The sequence below is a fragment of the Macaca mulatta genome, chromosome 8 (assembly GCF_049350105.2).
Source record: "Macaca mulatta isolate MMU2019108-1 chromosome 8, T2T-MMU8v2.0, whole genome shotgun sequence".
Classification (NCBI taxonomy): Eukaryota; Metazoa; Chordata; class Mammalia; order Primates; family Cercopithecidae; genus Macaca; species Macaca mulatta.
Genome location: NC_133413.1, coordinates 77,540,617 through 77,561,960, shown reverse-complemented (window position 1 = coordinate 77,561,960; position 21,344 = coordinate 77,540,617). Strand labels below are relative to the sequence as shown.

The 21,344-nt window shown below is 38.9% G+C and overlaps 1 protein-coding gene and 1 long non-coding RNA gene across 32 annotated transcripts in view; one reads left to right on the top strand and one right to left on the bottom strand.

Annotated features, from left to right (window-relative positions):
* Positions 1-13,908, top strand: part of LOC144330802 (uncharacterized) — a 47,213-nt gene extending 33,305 nt beyond the window's left edge. Inside the window, exon 3 of the long non-coding RNA XR_013397296.1 lies at positions 13,735-13,908. This is a non-coding gene — a long non-coding RNA (uncharacterized LOC144330802). The remainder of the gene's footprint in view (positions 1-13,734) is intronic.
* SGK3 (serum/glucocorticoid regulated kinase family member 3) overlaps positions 3,411-21,344 on the bottom strand; it is a 147,716-nt gene continuing 129,782 nt past the window's right edge. For 26 of the 31 annotated variants that reach the window (XM_015145488.3, XM_077943720.1, XM_077943724.1 and 23 more), the window contains 4 exons: positions 20,493-20,588; positions 16,689-16,844; positions 13,116-13,205; positions 3,411-4,979 (listed from right to left, as the gene is read on the bottom strand). In XM_015145488.3, coding sequence (XP_015000974.2) covers positions 4,809-4,979; positions 13,116-13,205; positions 16,689-16,844; positions 20,493-20,588 — 513 coding nt within the window. In that variant the 3' untranslated portion in view covers positions 3,411-4,808. The remainder of the gene's footprint in view (positions 4,980-13,115; positions 13,206-16,688; positions 16,845-20,492; positions 20,589-21,344) is intronic. The other 5 variants (XM_077943717.1, XM_077943721.1, XM_077943718.1 and 2 more) reach the window with 1 other exon arrangement.

Sequence of the window (21,344 nt, the reverse complement as noted above, 5' to 3'; positions counted from 1 at the left end):
CAGGCTGGAGTGCAGTGGCGCCATCTTGGCTCACTGCAAGCTCTGCCTCCCGGGTTCACACCATTCTCCTGCCTCAGCCTCCCCAGTAGCTGAGACTACGGGCGCCCGCCACCACACCCAGCTAATTTTTTGTATTTTTAGTAGAGACGGGGTTTCACCATGTTAGCCAGGATGGTCTCGATCTCCTGACCTCATGATCCACCCGCCTTGGCCTCCCAAAGTGCTGGGATTACAGGCGTGAGCCACCGCGCCCGGCCCTAGGTTTTCCTATGTATAGTTGTTCATAATAATTTGATAATGTTTTCTATTTGTGTGGTATCAATTGTGATGTCTCCTTTTTCATTTCTGATTATTTGGGTGGTCTTCTCTTATTTTCTTGGCTAATCTCGCTAGCAGTTTATCAATTTTATCTTTTCCAAGAACCAACTTAATTCATTGATCCTTTATATTGTTTAGTCTACTTATCAATTTTATCTTTTCCGAGAACCAATTTAATTCATTGATCCTTTATATCCTTTAGTCTATTTCATTTAGTTCTGCCCTGATCTTTATTGTTTCTTCTGCTCATCTTGGGTTTTGTTTGTTCTTGCTTTTCCTGGTTCCTTGAAGTACATTGTTAGATTGTTAATTTGTAACCTTGCTACTTTTTGGATGTAGGCATTTATTACCATAAGCTTCTCTTAGTGTTACTTTTGCTGCATCCCACAGGTTTTGGTATGTCATGTTTCCATTTTCATCTGTTTCAAAAATTTTTTCTCCACTTCTGTCCTAATTTCTTTGTTGACCCAATGGTCAGTCATCCAGGAGCATGTTGTTCAATTTCCACGTATTTACACTCTCCAAAGTTACTCTTGGTATGGATTCCTGGTTTTATTCCATTGTGGTCTGAGAAGATACATGATACATTGATTTAAAAAAATTTGTTGAGGCTTGTTTTGTAGCTTAACATATGGTCTATTCTGGAGAATGTTCTATGTGCTGATGAAATGAATATATATTCTGCAGTTATTAGATACAACATTATGTAAATATCTGACAGGTCTATTTGTCTAAAGTCCAGTTTAAATTCAATGTTTCTTGATTTTCTGTCTAGGTGATCTAATACTGAGAGGGGGATATTGAAATTCCCCATTATTGTATTACTGTCTATCTCTCTCTTTAGACCTAGTAATATTTGCTTTGTTATTAATCTGGGTGCTCCAGTGTTGGGTGCACATATATATATTTAGAATTGTTATATCCTCCTCCAGGCCTAGCATGGTGGCTCATGCCTGTAATCCCAGCACTCTGGGAGGCTGAGGCAGGCATATCACTTGAGGCCAGGAGTTCCAAACCAGCCTGGCCAAACCCTGTCTCTAGAAAAAATACAAAAATTAGCTGGGTGTGGTGGTGCATGCCTGTAGTCCCAGCTACTCAGGAGGCTGAAGAACGAGAATCACTTGAACCTGGGAGATGGCGGTTGCAGTGAGCTGAAATTGCACCACTGCCCTCCAGCCTGGGCAACAGGGTGAGACAGTCTCGATAAATGAATGAATGGGAAATCCCACTTCAAAAAGACTTAATTTCCAAACTGCTTGTATGAGGGATGAAGTTATCAGTTTTAACACTGTATTGAAAAGGTCATTACAGCATTACCAAAAATGCTCCTGCATATCTATTCCTACTTTTAATAGAGTACATTATATACAAAAGAATGACTTATGTTTGTGTACTGTAGTATCATTTGACTGTGGCAAATCACTATTATTTGTTACAAACATGCTAAAGATATTGGTAATGATAAATTTTTCAGTGGTAAAAATTCAGAATATTTAAACCTCCATTCAAATGCTAACTCTTCTTAAATCATATCTAAACAGTGTTTGCTGGCTTTCTTTGTAAGTTGCGTATAAACTTCACACAGAGGATCTACTACCACTGCCTGCATCGTTGGGCACCTATTCCCCAAGTGTGACAAATTTGGTAATTTTCAGTGTGTATCATGAGGCAACAATGGCTGGGAAGCCCTATTTTATACCATATGCAATAAAATGGGAGGTATGGGTAACATGAAAAATGTTAAGAGTCTTCATTTAGACCTTTCTGGTATACTTTGATAATAACCATGAAATGGTTATTCGAAGGGTATACATTTTCCTAAAAGGCTTATGCTATGAGAGAAAAGATAAACTTGAAACTTAGAAAACATTTTGTTCTCTGGGTATTATACACATAAGCCTATGATAATCTAGTAATTCATGTGTCCAAATAATTTGTTCAAATTTTATTTTCTCTCACACATATAAATAATTTATTTTATAATGACTATTGTAACCATTACCAATTTCAATTTCAAATAATGAGAGACATTAGTTGATTTTTTTTTGCTGATTTTATTATACTATATAGATTTGTATTTCTTGTGATCTGAGAAACATCAAAATTCTATTTTAAATTTGTTCTTAAAAATATACAATATTGCACTTTAATTTTTGGCAGCTTAACAGGAATGAATGAGTACAAAAAAATCATACAAGAAACTACAATTTTTATTTTGCTTTATAATAAGAGCTTTGTGTAAAAACAAAACTTACAGTAGTGCCAAATAAACCAAATATTTACAGTGTAGATATTAAAGTCTTACCTCTAAAGCAAGATTCAGTGTATTGGATGTAAATATTAATATAAGAAAAGCACACTGCCACCCCCACTGCCCAATTCTGCTAAACACTTTTAAGCCAAAGAATATTGGTGAGAAATGCTTTCGTGATTTCTTTCTCAAGACATACATGGAAGGGATGCTTGCTCTTGGAGCATCTAATGTGGGTCATTAAACTTTTACAAAAATGTTTCCTACATAACTTAAAAAAACCTCTACTCTAAGCCAAGAATCCAAGGTAAGCTTATTTTTAATTTTTTAAAGTTCTTCTGTTTTTTTTTTTTTTTTTTTTTAAATAAATAGAAATGAGGTGTCACTACATTGCCCAGGCTGGTCTTGAACTCGTGGGCTCAACTGATCCTCCTGCCTTGGCCTCCCAAAGTGCTGGGATTTTATAGGCATAAGCCACCATGCCCAGCCAGTTATTCTCCTTTACTTTTATAAGCATGTAAGTTAGTTGGTAGGTTACAATTTTAAGGTCTGTTTCCTGCACTTTTTCTAAGATATATTGAATTGGATACTGAATACACATCTGCCTGATTTTCAGCTTTTGTTACATTGCAATAAAACTATATACATTTACACTGACCCACAATTTGTTTTTTTCTTTTTCTTTTTTCTTAACTAGGGTCTCGCTCTGGCACCCAGGCTGAAAAGTGCAGTGGCACGATTTCAGTTCACTGCAACTTCCATCTCCTGGGCTCAAGTCATCCTCCAACTTCAGCCTCCAGAGTAGCTGGGACTAAAGATATGTGCCACCATGTCTGGCTAGTTTTTGTATTTTTTGTAGAGATAGGGTTTCGCCACGTTGACCAGGATGGTCTCAATCTCCTGAGCTCAAATAATCTGCCTGCCTCGGCCTCCCAGGATGCTGGGATTATAGGCATGAGCCACCATGCCTGGCTGTTATTTTACTTTTTAATTCCCAATTAGGCAAATACTCTAGAAAGCTCAATTTTTTATTTTACTTAACCAATTAGTAAAAGAGCTTTGAAATACCTATTTGCAAAAGCAAATACAAAGATTTAGAATGACTTAATAGCATACTAAACATTCAAAAGATGAACAGAACATAAACACAATGTATTTGTAATATAAATATATGACAGAGAGACATTCATTTTTGGTACCACCTCAAAAAATCCAGCAGTACATTTCATTACCCTTCAGATCTTTGGGAATACTTAAAAATCCTAACCATTAAACTTTTTCTTTTCCTTCAGAGGAAAAATAATCCACAAAGTAGAATTGGTATTTCAAAAACAAATAATTTCTTTTTGTTACTTATTTTTTTTTTGAGATGGAGTTTCCCTCTTGTTGCCCAGGCTGGAGTGCAATGGCGCGATCTCGGCTCACAGCAACCTCCGCCTCCTGGGTTCAAGCGATTCTCCTTCCTTAGCCTCCCAAGTCGCTGGGATTATAGGCATGCGCCACCATGCCCCGCCAATTTTGTATTTTTAGTGGAGACAGGGTTTCTCCATGTTGGTCAGGCTGGTCTCGGACTCCTGACCTCAGGTGATCCACCCACCTCAGCCTCCCAAAGTGCTGGGATTACAGGCGTGAGCCACCGCGCCCGGCCTGTTACTTCTTAAATGATCTGCAGAATAAAGTTATTCCAATTGTTAACTAGCAGCCAATGTATTCATTATGCTTTTACACTTTGATCATACCATGAACCAAATATTTCGAACAGTGATTTATCATGGAAAAATACGGTTTCTTCTTAAACAACCATGTACCAATTGCATAGTTTTGATGTGATAACAAAAGCCATAGTAAAGAGTTACAAAGGTATTAATATATGTTAGCTGAACTGAAATTGACTGTTAAAAAAGTGTCTATCTTGGGTAGATGTTAGTGTAAACTTAGAGGGAAAAAACAGTCAATAGCAAAAAAGGTTTCTTTAAAAATAGGTTAATGCTAAGAATAAGAGCTTTTAAATTTTGTTTAAAAATAAGCTTATTAAACAAGAATATAAATTTTAATCAAAACAGCTCTTTGAAATGCCCTATTTTTCTTGCACATAGCAGAAAATACATTTTTTCAGTTTTCATCATTACATGTAAAAATGAGGCACTAGTTATACATATTTGAATAAATTCACATGAATAGAAGTTTCAGTCCCATCTATAGACTTATTTTGCTCCATGGTTTCTGAATGGCAAACTGTTCACAAAAATAAGTCTTCTGAAGGAGGCGCATAAGAGAAACCAACGAATGCATCATCTGCCTCCAATACACTGGCATTCACTATAGAATAGTCAGAAGATACACACACAGAATATGGAACTGTTTCTTCTGTAAATGCTGTGTCAAAGTTTCTGATATCATCTGGTCCAGCCTAAAACATCAAAAGCACAGTATTATTCATCTTAGCTTTTCTTTCATTAATTTAATTCTTTATTTATTTTTTTGAGACAGGGTCTTGCACTGCCACCTGTGCTGGAGTGCCAGTGGAGCGATCTTGGCTCACTGCAACCTCCACCTCCTGGGTTCAAGCAGTTCTCCTGCCTCAGCCTCCTGAGTACCTGGGATTATAGGCACCCACCCACTGCGCCCAGCTAACTTTTTGTATTTTTAGTAGAGACAGGGTTTCACCATGTTGGTCAGGCTGACATGGTGACCTCGTGATTCACCTGCCTCAGCCTCCCAAAGTGCTGGGATTACAGGCGTGAGCCACTGCGCCTGGCCCAATTTAGTCTTTTATTACAACTCCTTTATGAATTTGTGTGTTTATTGCTGGCAAGTTTAGATGTCTTCCTAATTCATTCCCTTGAAACACTTTTCTGTTTTTCCTTTCCTGACCTTGATTATTTAGGTGAAGTTATCTGTCCTTCTGAAACAGGGGTGTCCAATCTTTTGGGTTCCCTGGGCCACACTAAAAGAAGAATGGTCTTGGACCACCCTCACTAACACTAACAATAGCTGATGAGCTAAAAAGCAAACAAAAAAATGCAAAAAAACTCTCAATGTTTTATAGAAAGTTTAAGAATTTGTGTTGGGCCGCATTCAAAACCACCCTGTGCCGCATGCAGCCCACAGACCGTGGGTTGAACAAGCTTGTTCTAACAGTTAAGGTTCTTTTTGAGTTGGGGGAGGAGAGAGAAAGGTAAGGAAGGCTCACAAACAGAGATTCATTGTTAATTTACATCTCAAGGCTTGTCACTGATCCCCTTTCTCTCTACCCATCACTGCCTCACTACACCCAAGTTTAGAAAAAGGTCTCAGGTAGGTTTTCAGGATAGCATTTTGTATTTGCATTTCCATAAAATGCCTATCCATCTGGTTTCTCAATTATGGGTAGGTAAAGCCTTCTGATGAAGAAATGAAGCAGTTATAAGTAAAATTATAATTTTGTTATCAGTTATTTAATTAGGTTATTGGTTATAAGCAAAATTGTGAAAGATGACTCTTACTGTGCTACAGAGAATGTCATAAAGCATTTGACTAGGGCATCTTAGCTCTGGAGGGCTACGAAGTCCTGATATGAAAATTAAGCATGATGGCTGCTTAAGCTCATAGACAGTCATTCTTAATTTTCCTTTACAAATCTGATGCAAGCTAATAGACTCTACCTTTCCTACACACACACACACAATTTTGAGACAGGGTGTCATCCTGTAGCCCAGGATGGAATGCAGTGGCACAATCACAGCTCACTGCAGCTTCCACCTCCTGGGCTCAAGGGATCATCCTGCCTAAGCCTTACCCAAGTAGCTGGGACCACAGGCATATGTCACTATACCTGGCTTATTTTTTATTTTTAGTGGAGTCGAGGTCTCACCATGTTGTCCAGGCTGGTCTTGAACTCCTGGGCTCAAGCAATCCTCCCACCTCAGCCTCCCAAAGTGCTGAGATTACAGCCATGAGCCGCCATGCCCAGCCCCAATATATTTATAGACAAAAACTAGGATACAAATTCAGGTGATTCACTCTTAAAAAGTCCATCCCTGGTCGGGCACGGTGGCTCACGACTGTAATCCCAGCACTTTGGGAGGCCTAGGCGAGCGGTTCACGAGGTTAGGAGATCGCGACCATCCTGGCTAACAAGGTGAAACCCCGTCTCTACTAAAAAAATACAAAAAATTAGCCGGGCCTGGTGGCAGGTGCCTGTATTCCCAGCTGCTCAGGAGGCTGAGGCAGGAGAATGGCGTGAACCTGGGAGGCGGAGCTTGCAGTGAGCCGAGATCGCGCCATTGCACTGCAGCCTGGGCGACAGAGCAAGACTCCGTCTCAAAAAAAAAAAAAAAGTCCATCCCTGAATTTCTAGGTTATTTCTGCTCTACAGGGAAGGGAACCCTTAAAATGTTCAAGTCATTAAGTCTAACTGAGGGTGCACTCATAGAAATTCAGAGCAGATATTACAAGCAAAGGATAATAGCCTCGTACATCTACAGACTGAGCAGAGACCACAAAAACCCAGAATGCTAGATCCTCCCATATGAGAAAATCCCCCATAGAGACAAAGAATGCTAGAAATTTTATATGTATGTATGCATGTATGTATTTTTCCTCATCAAATTCTTATATACAATCCTTCAAGCATGGGCTCTTGAATTCTGGCTACAAAATTTGCTAGCTGTCTTTTTTTTGAGACAGAATCTCATTCTGTTGCCCAGGCTGGAGTGCAGTGGCGTGATCTTGGCTCACTGAAACCTCCACTTTCCAGGTTCAAGCAATTATCATGCCTCAGACTTCTGAGTAGCTGGGACTACAGGTATGTGCCACCATGCCCAGCTAATTTTTGTATTTCTAGTAGAGACAGGGTTTCGCCATGTTGGCCAGGCTGGTCTCGAACTTCTGACCTCAAGTGATATGCCCGTCTTGGCCTCTCAAAGTGCTGGGATTACAGTTGTGTAATTCGTTATATAAACTACTCTATCTCTATGAGCTTGTTTCTTCTTCCATAAAGTAATAATACTATCACCTACCTCCTCAGGTTGTTGCAAGCATCTGATGTGTTAATAAATAAAATTTCCCGAATGTAACATGTAGAAGGTACTCAAATGATGGCAATGTTCTCTGACTTGCCTTTATAATGCCCTCATGGCTCATGGCTGATACTGACAGGAATAATACAGGCTGAGCATCCCAAATCCAAATTGCTCCAAAATCCAAAAATTTTGAGCATCTACATGACAGTCACTGGAGCATTTTGAATTTCAGATTTTCAGATTTGGGATGCTCAATCACTAAGTAAATCCCAAAATCCAAAAAACAATTCCAAATCTAAAACACTTCTGGTCCCAAACATTTCAGATAAAGGATACTCAACCTGTACTATGTGCTTTATTAAGAGTGAGGGCGGGCCAGGCACGGTAGCTCATGCCTGTAATCCCAGCACTTTGGGAGGACGAGGCAGGCGGATCATGAGGTCAGGAGATCGAGACCATCCTGGTTAATACGATGAAACCCCATCTTTACTAAAAATACAAAAAATTAGCCAGGCATGGTGGCAGGCACCTGTAGTCCCAGCTACTTGGGAGGCTGAGGCAAGAGAATCACTTGAACCCAGTAAGTGGAGGTTGCAGTGAGCCAAGATCGTGCCACTGCACTCCAGCCTGGGTGACAGAGCAAGACTCTGTCTCAATCAATCAATCAATAAATGAAATGAAATTTTATGTAGTCAAATCTACCAACGTTTTTCTCTTATGGCTTTTGGGTCATGCTTTAAAAAGTGACAGAGCAAGACTCCATCTCAAAAATAAATAAATAAATAAATAAATAAAAACAAACCAAAAAAAAGAGTGAGGGCTCTGCCCATCTCTACTAAAAATACAAAAAGCAGCCGGGTGTGGTGGTGCACACCTGTAGTCCCAGTTACTTGGGAGGCTGAGGCAGGGGAATAGCTTAAACCTGGGAGGCGGAGGTTTCAGTGAACCAAGATAACGCCACTACACTCCAGCCTGGGCAACAGAGCAAGACTCTGTCTCAATCAATCAATCAATAAATGAAATTTTATGTAGTTAAATCTACCAACTTTTTTCTCTTATGGCTTCTGGGTCGTGCTTTAAAAAGCATTCTTCACTTAAAGATTATACACAAAAATATTATCTTAGGTCTTGCAAGGGTTACTTTTAGGTGCCTGGAATAGGTGTGACTACAGGTGCGTGCCACCAAACCCAGCTATTTTTCACTTTCTGTTGTTGTTGTTGTTAAGAGACAGGGTCTTGCCATGTTGCCCAGGCTGGTCTGGAACTCCTGGGCTCAAAAAATCCACCCACCTGAGCCTCACAAAGTACTGGGATTACAGGTATGAGCCACTGTGTTCAGCCCATACCTAGGTTTTAATTCTTCAGAGGGTTTGGGAATGCGTATCAAGGACCTAACACAATGCTGGGTACACGGGGGCACGCGCTAGAAGCTAATTCCTTTTTTCTCCCCTCTACTTGGAAATGTACAGCATAACTATGTCCTGGTACTAATACACACCCTCACTCCAATCTGTCCTTTCCAATCCCCTGTATTTTCATAGTATTTCCCTTCCTATCACATCTAATCCCTTAACACTTAGCTAGTGTTAACAACCATTAAAAAGAGTGATTCATTGACCCAGCAATGAATATTTTCTTTCAGCTTACAGAATTGTTAGAATGATGCCAGCCTCTCCCCAGGTCCAGACCCACCCCTCAGATGTGGGTTCTGAATGACCCACTTGAAGCATGGCCAAGCCACTCCTAGCACAGCTGCATACCACATCTACCCCCTCAGGGCAGGACTATGCCATACTTTTAAATTTAGGGATTATTTTCTATGCTATACTTTAAGGACTTTTTGGGGGGAACCTCTAATTTGAAATGTTGGTGAGCCCTCTCCCACCAAGCAGTCAATTTTGTTTTCATACTTTTCCAAAATTTTATACGTAATAAACAGAAATTCCTAAAGCAGGGACTGAGGCCACAGAACTGTAAACTATTAGCTATGCAGAATAGTCGGTATTTCAAAAATGGAGTGAAAAACCTGAGCAATTTGTATTCCAAGAGATGCCAAAATGAAACCAGCAACAAAGTGAGTTTTTCTGAGGATTAAAGTGGAGGCAAGGATCAAAACCTGGATGTATCCAACATAGAATGGAATGTTAGGATATGCTTCATAGTAACTTAGAGGATTTCAGATGGAGCTTCAGTGAAATCCTATACGAATATGGCTTATTTTGGAGGTACTTCTTTTGTGTTAGTTGTTCTGAAATGGTATAATGAGAAATCTTTCAAAGTGTCAAAAACTACTTGTTGATGAATTTTATAGCAAAAAAAGATTAAAATATAATAATGTACCCATTCATTGTATTAACCCATTTTAGGCCACTGCTCTTATCCTTTCTCTATCAGCTGCTGAGAGAATAAAATTAAGCAACCAAATCTTATTAGGATAAATTAAACATTTAGCAGTATAACCTCAAGTTTGTGGGCTAAAAAAGAGAATCCAGAATGCGTTTTTACCCATTGTAAACAGAGAAATAAACTACTTCGAGTCCTTTTTTAATGTAGACTAGTTGGACATGTATAATTGAAGTAAATATTTTATGCAACCTGTTAGATTTTGTAATAATTCTCACTAACTGCTAGTAACATTCATCATAGAAATACTGAAGCTTAGCATGGTCAATAACCCCACTCTCTCTTTTCCTAGTAACTACCCTATTAAAATATAAAACACTAAGCAGACTGGAAAATCAACTAATTTATTTTATTCACTGAAAGAATAAGCATCAAAGACTATTTCTGTCAACTGTTTTTCCCCCACAGATGCAACCGTAAGTTATTATGAGGCATCGGTTTTTTTGTCTCACATTACATATTTTAATTCCACAACACTGAATGCCTGATATACACTAAATATATAATTATTTAACTCTTCTCTTTATATATTTTATCCCCTTAACTGTAATTTTCTTGAAGACAGAGCCTATGTTCTACTTATTTGTGTTTTCTAACCAAGTTACCAATAAATATTTAATGGGAAAATTCCCAGAGGGAAAATGATTAAAAAAAAGATATTACTAATTAAATATCTACTGTGTGCAATGCACTCTGGTGCTTTACAAATGTTACCTGAATTAAACCTCACAGCTCATGTTGTGAAAGAAAAAATAAGTATAGAGAAGCTTAACTTCTAGTTAATCAGAGAAGAGCAGGGATCCAATGCTGGAGCTATCCATTTCCAATGTCGCTTAGGAGTCCCTAATTCAACATGCCTGATGATATATTTATTTGAATGTAATTAAATTCTGCTAAGATACTTAGTCTAAAGAGAAAAATAATTCTTAAGAGTCTTAGTTTCCTACCACAAACTCTACAAATTTGGGACCAAAATTATTCTTAATGGTGTCATTCCTGGATGCACTACATGAAATAAGTCAGTCTACAAATATTATGTATGTAGGTGTAAAATATTACACCTATTAATACCAGCTAGGAGCTATGTATAGAAATTAACCTTGAACAAAGCCTGATAGACTATTAAGTAATACTTTCCTGATCTCCTTATGTGCTCTAATTTATTAAAAAAGTATTCCTGGCCAGGTACGGTGGCTCATGCGTGTAATCCCAGCACTTTGGGAGGCTGAGGCGGGTAGATCATGAGGTCAAGAGATCAAGACCATCTGGCCAACATGGTGAAACCCCATCTCCACTAAAAATACAAAAATTAGCTGGGCGTGGTGGCGCACCCCTGTAGTCCCAGCTACTCAGGAGGCTGAGGCAGGAGAATATCCTGAACCAGGGAGGCAGAGGTTGTAGTGAGCCAAGATTGCACCACTGCACTCCAGCCTGGCGACAGAGCAAGACTGTCTCCAAAAAAAAAAAAGGCCGGGCGTGGTGGCTCAAGACTGTAATCCCAGCACTTTGGGAGGCCAAGACGGGCGGATCACGAGGTCAGGAGATCGAGACCATCCTGGCTAACATGGTGAAACCCCGTCTCTACTAAAAAATACAAAAAACTAGCCGGGCGAGGTGGTGGGCGTCTGTAGTCCCAGCTACTCGGGAGACTGAGGCAGGAGAATGGCGTAAACCCGGGAGGCGGAGCTTGCAGTGAGCTGAGATCCAGCCACTGCACTCCAGCCTGGGCGACAGAGCGAGACTCCGTCTCAAAAAAAAAAAAAAGTATTCCTTAAGTTTTACAGCAACATCAAAAAACTTAAATTCACCTATGATCTTAAAACTCCAAACCAATCTTGGTTTATATTCTATTCTAGTCCTTATCCTTATTTTTACTGCTATAATTATAAGTCACAGAAATTGTAATTACCATGTTTTCATGTAACTTTATAAGGATTTTCTAAGTGTTTGCTCATTTTTATACAATTTAACAAGAAAAGACAATAGCACATAAGGAAACATAGAATGATGACTCTGGAATCATGCATATATTAGAATCCTGGCTCTACTACTTTTCATCCAGCTATGAGACATCTCTGAGCTTCTATTTCCTCATTTATAAAATGTGTAATAAGAAAAACAGTAAGTATTACTAAGTAATACTTATTAATAAGCTGGTAGCTTGAAGAGTAAATTATATATTATAACACATACAAAGTGTATATCCCTATACAAAGGCAGCTATCATTAGTTACTAACATCATTACTGGCCTACTGATGATTATTAACAATTTCCCTGTTGTTATATATTTACTGTATTTTCCAAAATTTTCCACCACTGTTAATAGTATAAAGCTCATCTACAATGTGGCTTTTTGCTTTAAACAAATTATCTTTAGGTGAAATGTTTCCATCAAATAGATTTAACAAGTCTAGCTAACACTAACATTTTTATAATACTATCCTATTGTTTTCCCAAAAAAGTAACAATGTACATTAATATTATTTTATTAATGTTTGTCTATACCTGTTTTTTTTTTTTTTTCCAATTTTATTTTGAGACAGGGTCTTGCTCTATCACCCAGGCTGGAGTGCAGTGGTGCAATTTTGACTCACTGCAATCTCCACCTCCTGAGTTCAAGTGATCCTCATGCCTCATACTCCCTAGTAGTTTGGGAGTGTAAAGGCATGCATCACCACACCCAGATAATTTTTTTTTTTTGTATTTTTAGTAGAGACAGGGTTTCGCCATGTTGGCCAGGTTGATCTTGAACTCCTGGCCTCAAGTGATCCACTCACCTCGGCCTCCCAAAGTGCTGGGAGTGATCTGCCCGCCTCAGCCTCCCAAAGTGCTGGGATTACAGGTGTGAGCCACCATGCCTGGCTGACTTATTGAGTTCATTCTTTTCTTACACATATTCCAAAGAAACACTTTACAATTACTGTCCTGGAAGATATTTTTATCAAGCTAATCTAACTATAATCTTACTGGTCTCCCCAAAGTTATCAGTTATACTAGACAACCCTGAGTGACATATTTTACAAATATTTAGGTAATGACTCCATTTAATTCAGGTGATTCTGAGATCTAGTCTCAAAATTATAATGAACTGCTATTATGTTTCACGATTTTAGAAAGGAAGATTTGGATATATACTTACCACATTAGGATTAAATGGTGGTGGAATCTTCTTTTGTACAAGGTCAGCCCAGCTGAGTGATTCAAAAAAAGGATGATTCTGAATTTCAAGCTGGAATATTAAAAAAATGTTTGACTAATGCTGAAGAATATATTAAGTACTAACTGCATAATTTTATGAAGCCACACTATTACTATTTTGCCCCTCAATGACTCTTTTTAGGAACATGTGTATGTTATTTGTGTAGCAAAATGATGTTATTCATGTAAGCAATAGAAAGACTGAAAAAAGTTACTTAGAATGATCTACTTAAACTTAAGTTGTATTCTCTTCACAGTCAGTTTCCTCACTGGTAAAATGGGGATAACATTTCTGCCCTAAATACTTCAGGGGAAGTAGGTTTTAAGGATCAGTGTAAAGTATAGATATAAAGTGCTATGAAAAGAATAAAGCACTACAGAGGTACAAAGAATTAGTGTTATTACTGGAGTAGGGGGGGTAAAGAAGTTGGGCAGAGAGCTTTATACAGTAGAGTAGAAATAAAATCTGTCATGAGTTCTACTAATAAAAAAATATCCCACTCAGGGTTGGTATTACCAAACAACGGCACAGTATTGACTCTAGCTTTTTTTCCTTCAAGGTGCCACGGGAGTGTATAAAGCGGGATCCAATCTAATTTGGTGGGTTAAAAAAGACTTCTTGGAGAAAACGGTATCTCATGAGAGGTCTGAAAAATGAGTAAGAATTCAGCCAGACAAAAGAATGGGGAGAGCATGTTCCAGAAAGGCTCTGAGGTGGCAAAAAGGTTAGTATGGTCAAGAAAATGAGAGTCCAATATGGCTGCAGTGTAGGGAAGGATGGGACTGTCACATAAGGTGAAGCTCAAGAGCTAAACCGGCTGTATCATATCAGGTCTATGTTAAACATTTTGGATTTTGCTCTAAGGTCGCAAGAAGCCATCAAGGGGATTTAGTCATGAGAATGTCATAACTGTTTTTTTTTGTTTGTTTTTTAAAGCATCAGGTTGGTGAGAAATGTTTTTTAAACCACCACCCTGGGCCAGGCGCAGTGGCTCACACCTATAATCCCAGTACTCCGGAGGGCCGAAGTGGGAGGATCACTTGAACCCAGGAGTTCAAACCCAACCTGGGCAATACAATGAGACTCCCCCATCTCTACAAAATAGTGTGGTGGCACGCACCTGTAATCCAGCTATTTGGGGGCTGAGGTGGGAAGATCATTTGAACCTGGGAAGTTGAGGCTGCAGTGAGCCGCGATAACACCACTACAACTCCAGCATCGGCGACAAAGCAAAACCCTGTCTCAAAAAAAAAAAAAAAAAAAAAAAAAATCCCCCAAAACACCACCCTGGCTACAGGGAGAATTAGATTGAACAGTCAGGACCAGATAAAGGAAAAGCAGCTACCACTGTAACCAGACTAAAGAAGACAAATAGTAGGAAAAGAGTAGCAGCAGTGGGGCTAGAAAGAAATGTCTGGATATGGGAAAGATTCAGGCAGCAAACGGAACAGGACCTGGCTGTTTGTTGAATATGGAAGTAAGGAAGAGAGAAGACTCAAGAATGCCTCTCAGATTTCTGGCCTGAACAGCCACATGGACAGTGATGTCCTTTAATACGAAAGGGAGCATAGGGGGACAATAGCGGCATTTGAGGTACTCTCAAGAACTCCAAGTGGCGGTGGTGAGCAGGCAGATACTATGTAAGTCTAGAGTTTAGAAGAGAGGGCTGAAGAGTAAAGAAAAGATATAAATGTGTGAGATGAAAACACATAGATAACTAAAGCCATGGGATCAATTGAGATTGCCCAGGAAGACAGCACAGAAGAAAAGAGGGTTTAGGACAACAGGGCACCACAACACTTGAAGGTTGAAAAGGAGCTTACACAGGAGGTAATGGAGAATGGTCCAGAAATACAGAAAGAAAAGCCTGAGATGAGACGTATGTGTGCTCTTGCAAAAGCCTAGGGAACAGGAGAGTGTTGCCAAGTTTAAATGCTGCTGAGGGCGGCGTAAGTTGAGGAAAAGTATCCAGCAATTCTCCTGGCTATTTTGTGGTAGACTGAGAAATGAAAGAGCTTGGGAAAGGGAGACTGAACAAAGAAAACTTTCAACAAGTTTGGCTAAGAAGGGAAGAAGACAGAGTAGTACCTCTCAGGAGATTTGTAAGACTGAGGGTTTTTTTTGGCTTAAGAAGCAACAGATTTGATAACATTTAATTACTGACTGGAAGGAACCAGAAAAAAGGGAGCAATTATTTGTGCAAAACAAACAAACAAGCAAGAACAGGGTTCCTTACAAATGGACAGGATCTAGTGCACAGGTGGAAACAGACCTTTTCCACTACAACAGGAGGAAGGAAATGACAGGATCCTGCAGGTTTATATAGGCCTGTGGATTTGATAACAGGAAGCTAAGTTAGCTCCACTCTGATGATTCTATTTTCCTTACAAAACAGAAGGCAAGATCATCTTTAAAAGTGAAGAAGAAGAAAGGGCATCTGGGAAGTCTGGAGAGAAGGTGTGAAATAGTTTATACAGAGAGGAGGAGAGTAAGCTACACAGAGAAACAGAGTATTACCAGACAGTGGGGAAGCACAGACAAGGTTCACAGTGCTTCCAATAAGCCCAGTTTGTTAGTTTCTTTAGCACTGTTCAGCAGCCCACGAGATGATAGTTGGATTCATCTAGAGCTGCAATCTCCGTCAATGAATTCAATAAATGGACCAAGGGACAAGGAGGTGTGAAACATTAGCAAGACTGTCTGGAACAACGGAAAGGAAGTTGTTGGCAGAGCTACCAGCTGAACTGGGGAGCGGGGGGTAGAGCAGTAGCAGCAAAGTCTTTTATTCACAGCTCAGGTTCAAGACCGATAAGCAGCCTCCAAGAATATCTGAGAAAGCAATTTAGAAGTTCATATTCCTTAATATTTTGTGCATTTACTGACACACTAACATAATGCCAGTAACTACACTACAAATTTAATTACTCTGATTTGAAACAAACATGCAGATTCCCTAATTATATCAAGGAGGTCTCACCAAATTCCAAAAAAAAAAAGTGATTCAGCGTTCAAGGCAAAAGACATTACCTCATGCAGACAAGAGGCACTTAACAAATTCCTGCCAAAGGAAATGATTTAGATGTTTAGATAGTCCCAAACCCTCAACAAAAAGCTTACTAGTTGCTTAGTCTCTGTGTTATTAGTTCATGAAAATGTTAGTATTATTTAGCAATAAAAACAGCAAAAGTAAGTTTAGGTAGTGAAAATATGCCACACAACACTTTTTAAAAAGAAGGGGAGGGGAATTTGTAATAAATGAAAATCAAGTAAATAACAGGGTGCGAAAGTGTATGTGGTGGACAGGGCAAAAGTGCATGCAAGAGAAAATGCTTTAAATACTATATAGTTTTATATAAATACAGGTGAAAACTATGGGGACGAGTATGCTTTTTTCCCATGTTGCTATTCTCCTTGTGTTGTATTCATTCAATTAAACACCATATAAAATAAAGCTTTATTTCCAAATTTTAAATAAGCTTAAATAAAGCTGGAGCTGGGAAAGCTGTTACATACAAAGTCTTCCTTGGCACCAAGTCGATTTTGCCTGTCTTTTTCTAGGAGTTCTTCCAGAATGGACCAGGCTGTAAGGCTCACTCCTGGCCTCAAACTTAGGGGTTTGTGAAGGATATTGTCATACATTTCAGCAACATCTCGGCAATAAAAAGGAGGCTGGGAAAAAAAAAAAGCAAAATAAAACTTAGTGGTAAACAAATTATGCGAAAATGGGGTTAAAATGGCTTTGATCTTGAGGGAGCAGTCAGTTGAAAAAATGTACGGACCTTTTAGGTCGTGCAGATACCTGCAGTGTGGCTTCTTGAAGCAAAGAGATTCTAAAACCCAACACATCACAGAGCTTAGTAAGTGTTTACTGAATGAATTAGGGCCAGTTTGTTCAATACCACCTTGTAGACAGCTGTTAAATTATATACAACTTGTAGTAGTATCTGTTTTAGAGAAAATGACCAACCTTATCGTACGCATAATGACAGAATCATTGGAAATGGAAGTTCAAGACAGATCAAACATTAATTTCAGACTTGGGAATAAACTCACTAAAACAAAGGAATTTCTAGTAGAGATGGAGGCCTGTAGATATTATGTTCCTTAGGTACTTACGACAGAGATAATACTATAACTATACTTTGCAGAATTAAAAATGCTACCGTGACAGCCAAAAGACTTGGGGTATGGCTTCAACACAAGCATTAGCTAATCATCTAATTATAAAGATTTAAGGTAAAAATAAAGGCCAGGCATGGTGGCTCACACCTGTAATCCCAGCACTTTGGGAGGCTGAGGTGGGCAGATCACTTGAGGCCAGGAGTTCAAGACCAGCCTGGGCAACATGGTAAAACCCTGTCTCTACCGAAAATATAAAAAACCAGCCAGGCATGGTGGTGTACGCCTGTAGTCCTATCTACTCAGGAGACTGAGGCACGAGAATCGGCTGAACCTCGGAGGCGGAGAATGCAGTGAGCTGAGATTGTGCCACTACACTCCAGCCTGGGTCACAGAGCGAGATCCCATCTCAAATAAAATAAATAAATAAACAAACAACTTTTGAGAAAAAAAAAATGAGCTGTACAGGTTTCTGTATTCTGGGAATAAGAGGAAGGAAGATTATCATGCTACTCAAGTTCTATCTGCAAGGTAACCTGAGTAGCATGATATGTAACCTACAAAACTACTTCCTTTTGAATTAATGTATCCAGAGCACCAGAAACATTTTTCCAAAGGGGGAATTACCATGTAAAATGTTACTGTTTATTTTTTTTTCCCAAAAAAACTCCCAATTTATTCACCAGAGGACTGGCCTCTAATATTTTACCCTTGTGGGTTTGTTTTTAACCTCTTAAATATTAGTTACTAGTATTTTTATAAAATAAGATGAATCTGACCTAAAACATTAAATTGACATTTTTTTCTTTTTAGTCTCCTTTTGTAAAAATTAGAAAAGTAATATATGCTTGTAACAAATCTAGACAATACAGAAGTTTACAAAATAAAAAGTGAGGCCAGGCACAGTGGCTCACACTGGAAATCCCAGCACTTTGGGAGGCTGAGGCGGGCAGATCACTAGAGCTCAGGAGTTTGAGACCAGCCTGGGCAACATGGCAACACCCTGTCTCTACTAAAAATACAAATAAATAAATAAATAAATAAATAAATTAGCTAGGCGGGGTGGTGCACACCTGTAGTCCTAGCTACTCAGCAGGCTGAGGTGTGAGAAGCATCAGAGCCTGGGAAGTCAAGGTTGCAGTGAAGGAAGTCCACTGCACTCCAACCTGAGCAACACAGTGAGACACTGTCTCAAAAAAAAAGTAAAAATAATAAAGTATACATAGTTTTTAAAGTTAAGGGAGTTTTATAGGCTTGTCACTTTTCCTTTGTGTAGGAAAGAAAAAGCTTATCTTTTAAAATATAACTTTTTTTTTGTTTTTTGGTCTTTTTTGAGATGGAGTCTCGCTTTGTTGCCCACGCTGGAATGCTGTGGCATGATCACCACTCACTGCAACCTCCGCCTCCCCGGTTCAAGTGATTCCCCTGACTCAGCCTCCCAAGTATCTGGGATTATAGGGGCACGCCACTGTGCCAGGTTAATTTTTGTATTTTTAGCAGAGATGAGGTTTTGCCATGTTGGCAAGGCTGGTCTTGAACTCCTGATCTAAGGTGATCTGCCTGCCTTGGCCTACCAAAGTGCTGGGATTACAGGCGTGAGCCACTGCTGCTGGCCAAAATAAAACTTCATTTTAAAACAATCAGTAAAAGTTTGATTAATAAAATATATGTTTCAAATGTCCTCTTTTGAATCAACTGCATTTTATGTGCAATGATATGTTTTCAAAGTCCTCTAAATAAATTAGAAGGATTCTGAAATATGAAGATGGCAAATAAACAGTGCTTAAAGGGAAATCAGGTATAAAGTAGTTTTCCAATGTTCTAAGTCAGCAGCATAACCAGACAACTAGATCTTTTGACATGCAGGTCACAGTCAAGGGCAAAGAAGAGATGATGTTGGCTTTCACAGGAATCTATCATTTGAAACTAGCAAGATAAAACAAATGCTCTGAAATGTACTTCATGTTCTAAATTTCACTGTAAGCTCCACAGTTTTCAATGAAAAGCAAATAGACACTCAGCTCAGGTCTTGGCTGACAGCAGCATTTAACATTAGCGCTACACGTAGCAGCAACTTCAGGGATTTGCACATTGTTCCCAGCACAAGGCTGCTGGACACTTAGGGGACCACAAAGGGAGTCTAGAAACTGTTCTAAACATGTCATAAAGCCTACAGAAAAACATACATGTACTCTTATAAAGCTATTTGAGCTAACTAAAATGCCTACACTGTTTGCTTTGGGTTGGAATAATATTAACTCAATGTAGTGAAAAAACTTTATTCTTGTTAATCAGAAGTTCTGGCCAGCCTACGTGTCTTTAACTAAATAAGAACTGGGCAAACTGACTGCATAAACATTACTTTTTTTCAAGAAAAATTTTAAGACATGGTGTTTTCAGGGATGGGAATAGAGTGATCTTCAATGATGGGAAAAGCTGAGCACCTGTGTATTAATTAAATCTATTAAACAAAATAAAAGGCAAAAGCCAAAAGACCTTATCTTCTGAAATACAGTAATTTATTGATAAATGCAAAAATCATTTTCTGTTCATTATCTTAAAATTAGAGTGATATTTGAGTAAACTGAATGGAATCAGATAATTTTAATATTACAACCAGGTGTCTATTTCTAAAAACGCCAGGGGGGGGTGAGAACATCTGAAATAGTTATTAGTATAACAGAGAAACAATTATATTAATTTTTAAAAACTGTTAACAAAATAAAAAGGGTTTTTTTTGTCCTTTTTTTTTTTTTTTTGAGACAGAATCTCCCTCTGTCACCTAGGCTGGAGTGCACTGGTACAATCTTGGCTCACTGCAAACTCTACCTCCTGGGTTCAAGCGATTCTTGGGCCTCCGCCTCCCAAGCAGCTGGGACTACAGTATGCACCACCATAGCCAGATAATTTTTTGTATTTTTAGTAGAGTTGGGATTTCGCCATGTTCCCCAGGCTGGTCTCAAACTCCTGGCCTCAAGTCTGCCCGCCTCGGCCTCCCATAGTGCTCAGATTACAGGGTGAGGCACCATGCCCAGCCTCTTTTTGTACTTTTTCCTAATGTGGTTTTGAGTTCATTAAACCGGCTATTACTGCTCTGTTAGTGTTATCTAAGTGTCCATGAGATTCTTAAGGCGGGAGAGAGACAGACAATCAAATCAATGAGAATACACTGGAATAAAGAGATACAGAAATACATACCAATCCATACAGCATTTCATACAGAACAGCCCCAAGGCACCACCAATCCACAGTATTGTCATAGGGCTGTTTTCTAATTACTTCAGGTGCAAGATACTATAGAAAAGAATAAAATATTAGAGTAACTTGGTAAACAAATCAAGACAAAATTTATAAATAATTGAGAAATTTAACAAATTTTAGTTGTTGCTATCATACTAAAACCAAATTATCTAGATTTCCAGTGGGTTGGGTATTCTCAGTCTACACCAGTGGTTCTTAGGTAACGTCACGTAGGACACTTCAAAATACATGTATTCTGCATTTCTCCTCGGAAACTGTGAGACAGTTAAAATAAATAAAAGAGTATAGTGAAGGTAGATTCTATAATTCTCAATAGGTGAAGTAGGTATTTGTGGGAAAAGTCTTTCAAAGATTATTTTAGAAGTTCATTTGGTCATTACTCATGTTTTCCTCTTAAATACATTTTTTTTTTTTTTTGAGACAGGATCTTACTCTGTCACCCAAGCTGGAATGCAGTGGCACAATCACAGCTCACTGCAGCCTCGACCTCCTGGGCTCAGGTGATACTCCCACCTCAGCCTCCCAAGGAGCTGGGACTACAGGCATGCACCACCACACCTGGTTAGTTTTTTGTATTTTTCATAGAGACGGGGGTTTAGCCATGTTGCCCAAGCTGGTCTGGAACTTCTGGGCTCAAACAATCTGCCCACTTTAGTCTCCCAAAGTGCTGGGATTACAGGCATGAGCCACAGCACCTAGCAAGAATTGTTAATGTAGCAATTATAATCCTTTTTTTTTTCTTTTCAGTAAAAAACAATGAATTGTATTCTCATTTGAGAATTATAACAG